The sequence below is a fragment of the Cladophialophora immunda genome, assembly GCF_000835495.1.
Source record: "Cladophialophora immunda strain CBS 83496 unplaced genomic scaffold supercont1.3, whole genome shotgun sequence".
Classification (NCBI taxonomy): domain Eukaryota; kingdom Fungi; phylum Ascomycota; class Eurotiomycetes; order Chaetothyriales; family Herpotrichiellaceae; genus Cladophialophora; species Cladophialophora immunda.
In genome coordinates, this window is record NW_015622543.1 from 4718574 (window position 1) to 4732869 (window position 14296).

A 14296-nucleotide genomic window follows, 5' to 3' on the forward strand; every position below is an offset into this window, starting at 1 on the left:
CAAGGCCAGTGTCCATCCAACGGCGTCCACGGGTGGCTCGTTCAATCACAATGACACGTCCCGACCGCGATCCTCCTTACCTGTCTGGCAAGTCGCATGCAGGAATCGCCCACACCACGGCATTGACTAGATGGACTCGGTCACACGAGTTCCACGCTCTTGAACGCATAGGCTGGCCATCGAAATGTCCAAACCACGCCACAACCGTGCAGTCATCCTACGTTGAAGCTGAAAAAGATGGTAGGAAGAGGTGTCCGAGTATACTGCGATTGTGGCGGATGTGTTAGCTCAGTCCAGCCAGGATACAGCTCTTCCTCCCTTTCCACAAAGCGTTGAATGGAGAAACATCCATCGCAGAGCAAAGAACAGGCAATCCACACTCGGTGTACTACCTCTCGCTATTTACCCTCGCGATACGCGGTCTGGGATTGTTCCAACGAGGCAATTACTCGACACAAAGTCTTCAAATGGTTGGTCTAAACGTTTGTTTCGGACGCCTCGATAAGCATCTCTGCGGCCTTCTCCCCAATTGCATAAGCCGGCATCTGCGTGTGGCCGCCGTTCAGACTCGGCATGATGCTGCAGTCCGCGACCATCAACCCCTTGACGCCCCTGACCCGCAGCTTCTCATCCACTACCGCCATCGCATCGCCGTCCTTCCCCATTCGACACGTGCCCGCCGGGTGGTGTGCCGTCGCGCTGTACTGGCGCACATACGGCTCCCAGTCCTCCCTGGTCGTTTCGGATCCGAGCGCCGCGTACTTGGGACCCGCCATCCACACGCCTGGGGCGACGATGCCCTTGGTGCCGGAGCCGGATGTCACGATCGAGTGAGCGAAGCGCACGCCTTCGGTTAACATAAGCAGATCGAGCGGGTCAGACAGGTAGCGGGGGTCGATGACGGGCTTGTCGTGCGGGTTCGTGGAGCGTAGGGCAACTGTGCCGCGGCTTTGCTGGCTAAACAGCAGCGTCATCATCTCGAAGCCATGCTTTCCCTCCAACGGGATTGGGTAGCCGTGGACGTGGCCCGAATACAGCTCGGTGTGCATGTATTCGACGTGGGCTTGCTGTGGGGTAAGGTTGGCAGCGTCTCGTGTCGTCCCAGGCGATGCGGCCGACCGCTCCCGCCACAGGACGGACGAGTTCAACCCGTCGCCGAGTCGGGCCAACGCGAAAACACCGAAAGGGAATGTGGAAAAGAAGCCGGATCGAGAACTCTGGTAAGTCGACAGGGAGTTTGCGAGGCCATTGGCGTGGTGGATGAATCGGTCGTTAGTGAGGTTCGGCTGCGTGACCTCGTACGGCACGAAGACGACCTTGAGAGCATTAGAGGGGGCTTATTCCGCAAGAAGGGGATTTACGGCTTGCCAGGTGGTCTTGGAAGTTTTTGCCCACGCCGGGAGAGTCGACTTTACAGTCGATGCCGAATTGCGCGAGCTCTTCTTTGGGCCCGATGCCCGAGCGTAGCAGAATGGTCGGCGAGCAGTACGCACCTGTCGACCACGTTAGGACAGCACTGAGACTAAGGGCGCTGGGTGAAATGCCTACCTGCAGATAGTATGACCTGCTTGCCAGCCTTCAGCACTCTCCTCTTCCCGGAACCGTCGACGACCTCAACGCCCGTCGCCACCACCTTGCCTCCAACGCTCTCAAGGATGATTTTGTCGACGACGGTATTCACCACGATATCCACCCGATCCTCGTGACCCTTCAGGTAGTCCGTGCTAAAAGTCCTCACGCCGTCATGCACCGTCCGAGGGACATGTCCGCAGGCATGTGCCGCCTCGCCCGTGGTGAACATGTCGTCGACCAGAGGCAAGCCCCTGTCCCGCAGGGACTCCAAGACGTGGTTCGAGATCGGCGCCGTGTCGTGTGGTTCGACGTGCAGGGGCCCGTTCGTGCCGTGGGACCCGTCCGCAGCCTTGAACCAGGCTTTGCCGTGAAACGTCTCGGCCTTTTGCATGTACCGGAACATGTCGTCGCCAGTCCAGCCCTCGAGCTCCCAGTCGTCGTAGTCGGCCTTGCACCCGCGGATGCACAGCGTGCCGTTGAAGCCGCTGCTGCCGCCCAGGAACTTGCCACGGTTGAGCTGCAGCACGCGCTGGTCGAGGTGTTCCTGCGGTACCGTCTCGAGCGCCCAGTCCAGCTCGCCGCCCATGGCCTGGAAGAGGCCGCCGACCATGGTGATGAGCGGGTGGCCTGTCGAGTCCGGCCCGGCCTCGATGACCAGGATCGAGACGTCGGAGGTGGCGCTGGGGAAGGCCTCAGCCAGCCGCCCGGCGATCACACAGCCAGAAGTGCCGCCTCCGCTGACGGGGAGTTAGAAAGCATTAGTGGGGCGCAGAAGGGTTGAAGGAAGCGGGTAGCGGACGGGAAAAATCAATCACACCCACCAGATGATATAGGTGTATTCCTCACTGGCATTCTCAACGGTCCGGACAGGAGACATCTTGGATGCTGTTGTCGGGCCTGGTCCTGGCGGGGCGATCAATCACTCTACCCCTCGACGGACTCCCAAGCTAAAGCAGCAGACGTGGCAGATGCTTGATAAGACGCTTAACAAGTCAAGAGTGAGAGACGGTTGTTGCAACCCTAGAGTCTATTGCTCTTCGGACGGTCAATCCAAGGGTGGCCTCTAGAGCTGCTGAGTCGATATCAATATAATGACTGCGAGGCAAGAAAGAGCACGGCCTTTATCAAGAGGGGACCGAGGTCGGGGCGAGAGACACTAATCCGCCTTGAGAAAGACACATGCGAGAAAATCAGCTGTTCCTCTCAATGTCTTTATCGTCATACTCGGGTCTGGATCACCTTCTCATCTGTTCATTTCTATGTCGTCTCCGCATGCTAGATCAACCAGTCGAAACTTTATGTCGCTTCAAAGCATTCGAAGTGGTCAAATACGAATGATGCTCACCAACGCCACGAGCACGTCTCGGGCCGCCCCGAGCTTCGCTGTCCGGATGATTTCTTGACTTGCGCCAGAAACACACATCGCCTGGGGCCTTGTGGAAACCCAAGATAACGATAACATCAATCTCTTCGAGCCGACAAGGGGCGCGAGATCACTATGGGTCGAGTTCTCCAGAAGATCATACATATGCTGACATCTAGGGGGAGATGTGTCTAATACATGCTCTAAGGCCCGTACATGCATCAGACAAAGCATTGCTCCCAGGATCCTCCCATCTTTGCGAATCCCAGACTGGTCAGAAATTTGCCCAGCGAGCAGCGACCAAGGGCGTCACCCCCGCAAGCAGAGAGGGGCTGCACACGATCGTTCACAATCACACGAACCAGCTCGTCCGTGTTTCCCTGGCACTGCATTTTCTCGATGTACGCCCTGGCAGCAAACGGAACGGTCCATGCTGCGCTGTAACCTTCTGCCGCACTGGCCTCCACGACCGTCCTGTTGGGCAATAGTAACGTGTCATTATACAGCCCTAGAGCCGAAAAGATGGCTGTCATATCGTTATCGTGGCTGAAATCCGCATAAAGCTTCCGGCCCGGAGGGAACGTGGCTGGATTGTCGTCCAGGGTATGGTTTGTAGACGTGTGGTCTTCGACAGAGGTGTTTGTCAGCCGTGCAATGAGCTCGTTGACGAATCCCACCCCCTGTGTCGGGCCCAAGGGATTGCCGTAAGAATATCCGTAGTATTTGCCCAATGTCTGATAGTAGCCGTAACTGTGCCATTCGCTTTCGGTGAAGAGGGCACAGAATGGTGAAATGGTGCCGTCATCGTTGGCAACGGTGTTGAAGGGGCACAGGTCCATAATGTCCACTGTTTGGTCGATGCTGAGATTGGCGCCGGGCATGCCAGCGTTGAGCCGAGCCTGGATTGAAGGAACGAAGATCTTGGCCCAGGCCTTTTGAGCGTCGTCAGCAACCTTGCTAGCTGTGCCGTTCTCGAATTCGGTGCAGAGGGCATGGTTCAGCGTGTTGTTGAAACCATCACCTTCATACTGCAGGATCACAGGATATGGATAGCCTGAGTCGACATCCGCAGACTCATCGGCTAGTCTCGCCGCATGGAAGCCCTGTGTCCAATTAAGAGCCGACTCCACCACTCGATTCTCGCTCGATGAACGGACGAAGGGTTCGAGGGATTTTGCAAGTGCACGATACCGATCATAGAACTTAGTGCCCGAGTTGACCATCTGCTCCTGGCCGAAAGTCGTCAATTGGTCCGCGCCGAGGGTATAGGAATAGTTGGCGATAAAGGCGTATGGTCCTGTGAAGTTTTTCACGTTGGCCTGCACCTGTCTGATGGTGTCGTTGTATGTCTTGGTCTTTGACGCGGTTGGATCTCGGGCCCCATGGCGGGACAAGATCTGAACGAACGTGACTTCGCAGTCATTGGGGATTCCTGCCGAGATATCGGAAGGCACAGTGAAGTAGGGTGAGTACTGGCCCCAATAGTGAGAAATCGCCGGTTGACATTGAAAACCCGCCGCGACAGTGTCGCATGAATCTGACACCGGAGCCGACGAGCTTCCGACTTGCACCCCGCTTTTGTTGTGAGATGAGCATCTGGGTAGGCAGATGGACTGTGTTTGGGGAATTGGCAACTTACCTCCAGCCTAGCAATACAACAACGGTGGCCAGCGGTGCCAGGATCATCATGGCGAAGATGGGTCCTCGAAGAATCCTTCGAGATGAGTGTCGTCGACGAAAGCCATTGTGGCGGAGGACGGAGAGGTCATATACCTCCTTCTCAGAGCCGATGCGAGGGAGATCTTCCATGGAGCTGCCAGATCCTGCCTAGGGGATCTCGCTGCCTCATAGCTCTTTCGGTGCTTATTGACCTGAATAATCCCGATGAGTGACGATGGAGAGGGTGGTGCGGATGAAGAATCGATCTTGCATCACAGTTAGGGTCCACGTGTGCGAACGACGCGCAGAGAAGGACGGAACATGCTCGGTGCTAGTCGCAACTATTTAGGGACAGAAAGTCAATGTAGCAGAAGGAATAACAGAAGGGCCATAGAACGGTCGAGCGAAGGAGAAGGGAAAGGAAAAGGAAAGGCACAAGCATCAATGACAAAACAAGAAGATGGGTGAAATTTGGGCGACGATCAATAGTTGTGACGGTCTTGGCTCTGGGTCGCAGGCGCATGGGCATCTGCGGTGTACAATGGGCGCAGTCAATACCATCCAACCATGAAATTGCTCCTATCGCCGCCATCGTTATCTTTTCCCTTTCTCTCCTTCCGGTCTCTATAATCTATCCTTGACGCTTCTATCTATTCAAACAGACGAGGAGGATTCAAGCTCGGATCCCTCGAATATATGGGCCTCCTGAGGGCTCGCGTCATCTCACCTCAGATGCCGCCATCAAATAAAATCGATCAACGCCCGTGAAAACCCATCCTCTACCTTTTCTTCTCTTCCTAGCTCGCAATGTTCGCGTCAAATCTCCCCAAGTGCCTCCGAGGAAGTCGGGTTGTCAATGTCCAGTACCAACCGAGTAGATCGTGGTGTTGTTCCACCTTCTCGCCAACTGCAAATCCCAGCAAGCCATTCTCCAGCCGTCACCCTGGGGACGGACTGTCATTTTGCCATCATCCACAGTACAGTCCCCCGGTATCCTTTTCGAGCTTTCGATGTCGTGCAGGGCTTGCCTAGCGTGCAGAAAGCCGACTTGGTATTGCCTTAAAGGCCAAGACGTCGGATAATCACGGGTATCTCGAAGAGAACCGACGGGGTAGACGAGATGATGAAGTTGCTGGTCACGGCGGAACCATGACCGACTCCTAAATCTCTCTCGACAGCCCTCGTCGACCTTGCTTTAACATTTGATCTTCCAACTCCAGCCCACTTTATACACGCGAGCGGCATACATCAAACAAGCGCCCACTCCGGTAAGTACTCCAAGGCATATCTGTGCGACCAGATATCCGCCGCGCCCTCCCCCATTTGTCGACAATAACGCTCCTCCGATCGGAGGTCCAGAAAGTCCTGCAAAACTGAACAACGAGAAAGCCATACCCATCCTCACTCCATTCTTACTCAAGTCGTTGTTCAAACTCGTCACCGTCGTCGGAAAGAGACACTGGAAGGCTCCTGCCGAGAAACCATAAAATGTTGCAAACACATACATGCCTGTCTGCGACTTCACTGCAATCCAGGTAAATGCAAAAAGCGCGTTGATGAAAAGGAGCGGCACCATGGCATTCAGCGGACCCATGAACCGATCCGCAATGAAACCCGTGACAAGTCGAACGGGTACCGCGGCCCCGTTGAAGATGATGAGCAAGGTGAGTGAGTCTTGATAGCTCATGTCTAAAATCGTCCGGCCGAAGGAGGCGATGTAATAGTAGGAGAAGAACAGACCCCCAAAGACGAGCGACATGCCCAGGAGAACACAGACGTACGGCACTTCATAGAATGCCCTCCATTCTACTATCGGGCCGGCCTTTCGAGGAGGCAATCTCGGCCGCATGCATGCCAGCGCCAACGAAAGCAATCCCAAGTTCATGAAACCGAGGACGCGGATAGTCCATGCATATCCAATCTTTGGGAGGAGCTGGCGCACAATCACGGGATATATGGCGCCGCCCACCGAGTTCCCGGTCGACACAATGGCGACAGCAACCCCTCGATTCCTCCTGAAATATGTCGTCACAAGTCCTAGGGTCGGGCAGAAGAATATCCCGCTCCCCAGGCCCGTGCAGAGGCCTTGAGCAAGCAAAAGCTGCCAGAAGGTCTTGCACAGGCTGGTCATGAAAATGCCGACGATTTGGATGATCGATCCGATAAGCAAGGTGGGAACGAACAACCCAGCGTCCAGCGCCCGACCGGAGAAGGCGCTCACGAAGAAGACGATCCACAGCTGAACCGAGCCCACCCAGGAGATGGTTGACTGGGATTCACCCAACGTCTCGGTATAATAGGTCTGAAAGACGCCAAACGAATTGATATAACCCCTGAGGAAAAGCATGAGCGGTCTATTCTGCGCAGGGCTCCGACGTCCTCCCGGGGGTTCCGGACTTCGACATACCAGGTACAAAAGCAAACAATCCACCCCATGGCGACTTGGATCCATGCTTTGAGGCCTCCATCGGGAGGTGGCCCAGGGTCGACGATATCTCGAGTGCTGAGGCGTGAGGTGATCCTGCTCAGGGCATTGCTGGTGACCTGTTTAAGTTCCGGGAACAAAGTCTGCTCGAAGTTCTTTTCACCGTCGGGACGGCTCTCTATGACGTCTTTCTCGTACTCCGAGATATCCTGACTCGACATGTTGGGTGTCTTGGTCTCACGAGCATTGGATCTAGCTGTCGGCTTTTGGAAAAGAGGTTACTGCTGGGAATTCTACCGGGAATCTGAGCAAGATAAGGGAATTGAGCAAGAGGACGAAAGAGAGACATTGCTGCATGCAGACTGCATCTCCAAAGGGCGCCTGCATCAAAAGTTCGTTGGGTTTCTGCTGAAGCGGTGGGCTTTTTGGGGTAACATGGTCCTCAACCAGTGCCGAATAGCCGACTCCATCACCCAAAACACGTGTCAAATACGGCGAAAACCGATGTAATGCAGGGTATCGGCCGGCGCGTCGCAGCGCAAGGTTCTCGCTGAAGCCACCGCGACAGACTCGCGTATCACGGATGTAATGACGGCGATTATCCCGCACAGAGCTCCGAGCTTGGCAGATCCGATGCCTGAGAGAACTCCGATGTTTGCTCTTTTGGCTCCTCGAGATCTCGAATGCCGGCGCTGGCGTCGAGCGGCGACCAACCACAGGCGAGCTGGTGCGCCGTCTGCATCATATCAAGGGCTGCGCCAACAATCCTGTCAGCACCAGTGCTCCAAGAGTCGGTCAGTCAAATGTGGCGACGGCCAGATCTTTCGCATGTGTTGGTCCTTGGGGTCTGGGACACAATGCCAGTGACTTTGGGATTCCGGCACTTGGGACGACAAGAGAGATTCAGCCAGAGACGTGCAACATCACGGCGCGCAGGGAGGGGATGGGCAGTGGCAATGATGCCGTCAACTCAAGCATCATTGGTAGTTAAGCGGCGTCGCGGATGGGCGAGCCGCAACGTAAGACTTTAGTTTGCGCAATCCACTTTCTCTTTTTCATGACGACCAACCTTTGGACATCTGAACCGCCTTCTCCCATCGCTCAAACATCTCCTTGCTCTTGGCTTCATGCAACTGTGGTTTGAAGACCGTACTCCCCTCGACGTTGATGTCTTTCAGTTCCTCAATGCTGTCCCACACCCCGACGGCCAGGCCGGCAGCAATCGCGGCTCCCAGGGCTGTAGTCTCGCGCATCTGGGGGCGCCGCACCGGGATCTGGATCAGGTCCGCTTGTGTCTAAGCCAGGCGTTAGTCGTTAGCACTCTGTCCGCACCTCACAGATCAAAAGTCCGCAAACAACGGCCGACGTACCTGCATGGTCAGATCGGAGTTGCTCATGCCGCCGTCGACGGCAAGCTCCGCGAGTTTAGCACCCGAGTCCTTCTCCATGGCGTCGAGGATTGCTTTGGTCTGGAAGCACGTGGCCTCGAGGGTGGCCCGGGCAATGTGCCCGCGTTGCGTGTAGGCGGTTATGCCGTCTGGACAGAAAGAAGATCAGCTATCGGCGAGGCTGACGAGCAGAGAGCCTAGCCACTTACAGATGGTTCCTCTGGCATCGTCGATCCAGTACGGAGCAAACAAGCCGCTGAAGGCGGTGACGAAGACGCAGCCGCCATTGTCCTCGACCGTGGCGGCCAACTGGCTGATCTTGCTGGAGGACTCGACGAACCCGAAATTATCGACCAGGAACTTGACGCTGGATCCCGCGACGGCGATGCTGCCCTCGAGGGCATACATGCGCTTTCCCTCGCCGAAGTCGTAGGCCACGGTGCCGAGCAGGCCGTGGGTGGAGAAGACCGGCTTTTCACCGACATTGTACAGGAGGAAACAGCCGGTGCCGTAGGTATTTTTGGCCAGCCCGGGAGTGAATCCCTTTTGGCCGACCAGGGCGGCCGATTGATCGCCCAGGCAGCCAGTAATCGGGGTGCCCTTCAGCATACTCAGCTCCAGACGCCCGTACGCCTCGGGATCCGACGACCGGGTAATCTTGGGGAGGTGGATCTTGGCCTGGTCCAGGCGGAAGAAGTCAATGAGCGACTCGTCGTAGTCCAGGGTCTTGAGGTTCATGAACATGGTCCGCGAGGCGTTGGTCGGGTCGGATACAAACACGTTCTTCTTGGGCCCGCCGTTGAGCTTGTAGACCAGCCAGGCGTCGATGGTGCCGAAGGCGAGAACTCCTTTGTCGTAGGCCTCCTTGACCTTGGGCTCGTTTTCGAGGAGCCATAGTAGCTTGCCCACCGAAGGGTACGTCGACAATGGGAGCCCGCAAAGCTGCTGCAGCTGGTCTGATCCCAACCGATGCTTGAGCTTACGGATCAGGGCCTGTGTACGAGTGTCTGTCCAAACGATTGCCCTGTACAACGGCTCGCCCGTCTCGTGGTTCCATACGACCTAATAGATTTCCGAGCAGGAAAAGCGAGTCAGTCAAAACCCGATTATTGGCTCGCAGGAGGGGGGGCTCGCCAGCCGGAGGGGTAAGGGAGTCTTACCGTCGTCTCACGCTGGTTCGTGATCCCCACGGCCTTGATATTCGCACTTGCGTGGCCCTGGGTCTCGAGGTCCTTGACGGCACCGTCGATGCACTGCTCCACCGACGAAATTATTTCGAGTGGATCGTGCTCATGCCATCTATCATCAAATTAGAAATGCAAAACACATCACACCATTCTCGTTCTTTAAGAGAGAGAGAGGGAGACTTACCCGGGATGTGGATAGAATTGCTTGAATTCGATCTGGTGCGAGGCAATCACCTCGCCGTGCCGGTTGAAGATCAGAAACCGCGTGCTGGTGGTGCCCTGGTCGATGGAGCCCACGAACGTCTCGTGCGAGGCCGACTTTGTGGTGTCGCCCATTTTGGTTCTGATGGTGGCCAACATCCAATCAATCAACCTGGACTGCAAGAGATTTGCGAGAGTTGAATAATGGGCGTGCAAGAGGGAAAGAGGAGTAGCTCGATGTCGGCAATTCCTTTTGTCCTTGGTCGACGACGGAGCTTCGAAAGGGCGGATGGATGATCAGTATCTTTGTCGAGCGAAGCTCTAGTTCTCGCTCTCCTCGTTCGAGAGAGCCGCTGATGCGCGCTTTGACTTTCTGGGTGGCTCGAAACTTTCTCGAAGCTCAAGCTCGGGCTCGGGGTGTCAGACCCCGAGATGCAGAGGCTGGTTGAGGCCGCTGAGGCTTTTCAGTCACTGGTGACTTGGTCTAGGTGCGGAATCCGGGGTTTTCGGGGAGACCGTCTCCAAGTGCCCACGCGGGCTGCGATGGCGAGAGATGTGTCAAGGATGAGGGGGGGCCAAGCCTCTGCACGAGCGCCGTTGGACTCTTGGGTGCTCGATCATGCAATCAGCGGCATGCCGATCCAGGTTCGAGACGCACGAGATATTATTTAAGGCCCTAGCATCGCTCTAGGAGAAGTCGGCCACCACGGGAAGTGAGGAAGACGGGGGCATCATCAGGGCTTGCATGGCGGCGTCAATCCCGTTCCACTACTAGCCGGCTAACGCACGTCAGGCCAACCACCTCCGCTGAGACGAATGTGATAGAACAAAAAGAGCAGCAGCAGGAAGACGAGGGGTTAGACAAAGGGCAGCTGGTGCCGTTTCGCCCAGCATCACGGGTGCAACATCGGCTTCGGGTAGCGTTAAAGACCAGGCCCAATGCCAATTTGTCCGGAGCTCGAAAAGAGTTCTCATCCAGGCGGCAGCTCTCGGCAGCAGTGCGGAGGCTGAGCTGAGCAGCAACATCACACACAAGAGCGTATAAAAGGGATACGAGGCAATGGCAGAGCGTCCCAGGGACACGGTGGCGTTTCTGGGCGTCCTGGGGGGGGCCACTCGGTGGCAGCTTGGACTGGATTTGTGTAGCATTTTCAAGGCCCTTGTCTTGTCTTGGGGCCAGCATTTCTGCGGGGTAAGAGCGAGTGTGGTTGGTTGCCAGGATGAGAGTCAGAGATACGGCAGCGCGCTGTGTTGCCGCTTCTTGCGGGTTTCGTCCTGGCGGTTGGATTTGTCGGGGGATTTTGTACAGCCGATATCACGCATCTGCGTCTTGTGTGTGGACGTGCTGCCACGTTTACAACAACGACAAGCCGGCCAGTCTCCTGGCGACCACCAACAACTCTTGAAGAGATGACTATTTTAAAACCCGCGAGGATGGCAGAAGTGTAGACTTGCAGAAGCTGGTGGAGGTGGCGAGCCTCTGGAAGAAGAAAAAAATGGCACAGTCTGACGCACTCGCGCGAGATGACGACGAGGGAGCCGCCGGAATCAAAGAGCTGGTATCGTCAACTGAGGATCGGGGTATCACTGCGTATAATCATCGAGTCCATCTCTTGACAAATGACCAATAGTGGCAACCACGAGAGAACTCTCGTTTCGTCAGACTGGACTCGGTGGTTGGTTCTCGGGCGGAGATCTAGATCTACCGGCCCTAGTCCCAGTACCTGGACCAAAGCAGTCTACCCCGGCGGTGGCTTGATGTCTAGGGCCAGCGAAACAATACGGCGAGGAGGGTAGGGGGATCGGCTCTGTAGTTAGAGAGGTACGAGGGTCGTTCGGGGGTGGTCAAGTTGGTAAAAGGCTGCTCTGATGATTGTGGACTGAGTGGCGATGATTAATCATAAGCATGCGTTTTGTGCTCGGTACGGCGTCCATTCGTTGTGGCCAAGCAGTTCCCAAAGGGGAGTAATCCTGTAGACAGTTTTGAACAGGGTGGCTGGGAGAGGAGGGAGACGCACAAGGAAGAGTAACGAATGGCCGTAAGAGGACGCAGAGGAGGAGAGAGACAGACAGACAGACAGACAGTGTCAGCCTCGGTCAGACCTGTCCCGAGCCTCTCGTTGGTCCGTTTATTGCCTCGCGTCCACCATCCACCGCCTGTGGTCCAACAATGGGAAGTACCTTACGAGATGTCCATCCACTTTCGAGTCCGCACCCTTGTACGTGTATGACAGTACCGAGTACACTTCGCAAGCTACTCCTCCTTGCCCATCCTCTCTCGATCCCTGATCCCTCTGCTGGTGCTGGTGCTGGTGCGTGCTGCATGGCCGGAATCCCTACCTCAACTCGACTCATCCACCACCTGGTCCCGTGCCTAGCTTCGCCCTCATCCTCCTCCCTCGCCACGCCATCCCAACGGCCATCCACAAGGCTCCCCAGACTCTCCAGATTCCCGCGTAGTTGCTGACCTCTTCAAGTCAAACCTGACCCTCGGGTTTCGTGGGCCCGAGATCGATCACCACACCTTTCCATTCGTGCGTGATACATGATTTTTGGTAGCTCATCACCTCCACCCACCTGGTTCCGCCCTGCATGCAACCTCGCCTCTCGAAGGCAACAAAAATTGGTCTCCAATCCTCCCCTCGTCATGACTGGTTCGTACCCGCCCGCCTCCGAACTTCGACCTGGCGGCTTGTCTTCTGCACCATGCGGTTCAACACCCCGGTTCGTGACCACACCCACCGGGGCCCCAAGTCGAGGAAAAACTTGATAAGACTCTCGTTGCCTCGCTCCGGGGAGCTGACCCCAAATGGCTTCCCCTGACCACATCCAGTCCCTCTCGCTTTCTCTCCCTGTGAACTCGTCCAAGGCCAACGACGCCGGCATCATGGCTCTCGAGAAGGAATCCCTCTCCTCTACCCCTCCCGCCACCCACAATGAGCATGGCATCTTCCACCAACCCCACGAATACCGCCATACCACCGTCGACGGCCAGCCTCCCTACGCGGAACATGGTCCTCTGGTCGATCACAAAGTCCCCCAGGAAGATGTCGTCCAATCAGAGCCGGATCTGGCCTGGAGCAGGTTTCGGCACTTTATGCGGGAACCGCTCTCCGAGTTCTTTGGCGTCTTCATTCTGATTCTCTTTGGCGACGGCGTCGTGGCTCAAGTCGTGCTCAGCAACGGAACCAAAGGTGACTACCAGTCGATCTCCTGGGGCTGGGGGTGAGTGAAAATCGCATATTTTTGAGTCTCCTGTCGCTAATTCTCCAAAGATTGGGCGTTATGCTGGGAGTGTACACCGCTGGCATCTCAGGAGCCCATTTAAACCCAGCAGTGACATGGGCCAACTGCGTGTTTCGCAAGTTTCCCTGGCGCAAATTCCCCATCTACATGGTTGCCCAGACGTTAGGAGCCCTATGCGCCTCGGGGGTGGTGTACGCCAACTACAAATCGGCCATCGACGTTTTCGAAGGGGGCGCCCACATTCGAACGGTCCCGGGCTATTCGGACACTGCAACTGCGGGAATCTTCTGCACCTACCCGGCGCCGTTCATGACCAAGACTGGACAGTTCTTCTCCGAGTTCATCGCCAGTTCGATCCTCATGTTCTTGATCTACGCTCTCAAAGACGATGGCAATCTGGGGGCTGGTAATCTGACACCCTTGGGGCTGTTCTTCATCATCTTTGGGATCGGCGCTTGCTTGTAAGTTGTGCTGGGCCGCGGCTGAAAAGCGACGAACTAACTTTCCCCGCCAACAGCGGCTGGGAAACTGGCTATGCGATCAATCTGGCCCGAGACTTTGGCCCAAGATTGATGTCGTATATGCTTGGGTACGGTCCACATGTGTGGCATGCTGGCAATTATTACTTCTGGGTAAGATCAACCACCACCGCCGCAACAGAAAGCTCTCTGCTAACCGTTTTCGTAGGTACCCATGGTTGCTCCCTTCTTCGGATGCACCTTCGGCGGCTGGCTATACGACATGTTCCTGTTCACTGGCGAATCACCCATCAACACGCCATATGTGGGATTGGCCAGATTCCTCACGCCGAATAGGGCGACATGGTCCAACACCTATGTCCCGAAAGAAGCCTCGAAGGTGTAAACAATCTCCGGATCAACTCACTTTCTCCTTCGGCTTGGATTCTGGACTCGCACAAAACAACTCGGTTGGTTCACGCAAAGGGAGACCGCAGGGGCACGGGATGTTACTGTGAAGGCCCCAAGGGTGGCCGGATGTCAACAAGAAAAGAGGCAGGCAGACAAAACGGGACCCATACTCCAGACATGTATTTCTAGGTGTTTGATGACGTTGACGAAGGTACATGAAAGCAAAATAATCAATATGTGGTGTATACTCTGCGATCTTCAGGGCCTCGACACAACCATTTGGGCCTTTGCCTTGGGCTGGGCGCGTCCTTCCTTCCACTTTGGGACTAGCGCTTAATTTCCTGCCAAACTCTATTCGAGCTCCAGCTTCTTCTCAATCTTCCATC

General features: G+C 55.9%; 6 protein-coding genes across 7 annotated transcripts; 2 read left to right on the forward strand and 4 right to left on the reverse strand.

Annotated features, from left to right (window-relative positions):
• Window positions 1–417: 417 nt before the first annotated feature.
• PV07_06018 (uncharacterized protein) lies at window positions 418–2642 on the reverse strand. Its single transcript, XM_016392959.1, has 4 exons — window positions 2394–2642; window positions 1549–2309; window positions 1369–1493; window positions 418–1316 (listed from the first exon to the last, which is right to left on the reverse strand). Exons 1-4 carry the CDS (start codon window positions 2447–2449, stop codon window positions 477–479), a joined length of 1782 nt encoding a protein of 593 aa, XP_016250478.1. The 5' UTR covers window positions 2450–2642; the 3' UTR covers window positions 418–476.
• Window positions 2643–2916: 274 nt separating this feature from the next.
• On the reverse strand, window positions 2917–5026 carry PV07_06019 (uncharacterized protein). Its single transcript, XM_016392960.1, has 2 exons — window positions 4575–5026; window positions 2917–4510 (listed from the first exon to the last, which is right to left on the reverse strand). Exons 1-2 carry the CDS (start codon window positions 4742–4744, stop codon window positions 3157–3159), a joined length of 1524 nt encoding a protein of 507 aa, XP_016250479.1. The 5' UTR covers window positions 4745–5026; the 3' UTR covers window positions 2917–3156.
• Window positions 5027–5123: 97 nt separating this feature from the next.
• Window positions 5124–7511, reverse strand: PV07_06020 (uncharacterized protein). The gene is made up of 2 exons (XM_016392961.1): window positions 7002–7511; window positions 5124–6927 (listed from the first exon to the last, which is right to left on the reverse strand). The coding sequence occupies exons 1-2, from the start codon at window positions 7238–7240 to the stop codon at window positions 5790–5792; spliced, it is 1377 nt and encodes a 458-aa protein (XP_016250480.1). The 5' UTR covers window positions 7241–7511; the 3' UTR covers window positions 5124–5789.
• Window positions 7512–7787: 276 nt separating this feature from the next.
• Window positions 7788–10608, reverse strand: PV07_06021 (glycerol kinase). Its single transcript, XM_016392962.1, has 5 exons — window positions 9779–10608; window positions 9568–9706; window positions 8617–9469; window positions 8390–8556; window positions 7788–8314 (listed from the first exon to the last, which is right to left on the reverse strand). The coding sequence occupies exons 1-5, from the start codon at window positions 9952–9954 to the stop codon at window positions 8075–8077; spliced, it is 1575 nt and encodes a 524-aa protein (XP_016250481.1). The 5' UTR covers window positions 9955–10608; the 3' UTR covers window positions 7788–8074.
• On the forward strand, window positions 10509–11390 carry PV07_06022 (uncharacterized protein). Its single transcript, XM_016392963.1, has one exon. The coding sequence runs from the start codon at window positions 10856–10858 to the stop codon at window positions 11207–11209; it is 354 nt and encodes a 117-aa protein (XP_016250482.1). The 5' UTR covers window positions 10509–10855; the 3' UTR covers window positions 11210–11390.
• Window positions 11391–12022: 632 nt separating this feature from the next.
• PV07_06023 lies at window positions 12023–14218 on the forward strand. Of its 2 annotated transcripts, XM_016392964.1 has the most exons (4): window positions 12023–13020; window positions 13071–13502; window positions 13559–13673; window positions 13729–14218. In XM_016392964.1, the coding sequence occupies exons 1-4, from the start codon at window positions 12605–12607 to the stop codon at window positions 13903–13905; spliced, it is 1140 nt and encodes a 379-aa protein (XP_016250483.1). In that variant the 5' UTR covers window positions 12023–12604; the 3' UTR covers window positions 13906–14218. The 2 variants fall into 2 exon arrangements, with proteins under 2 accessions (XP_016250483.1, XP_016250484.1); XM_016392965.1 differs by having other exon boundaries at window positions 13071–13673.
• The last annotated feature ends 78 nt before the right edge of the window (window positions 14219–14296 follow it).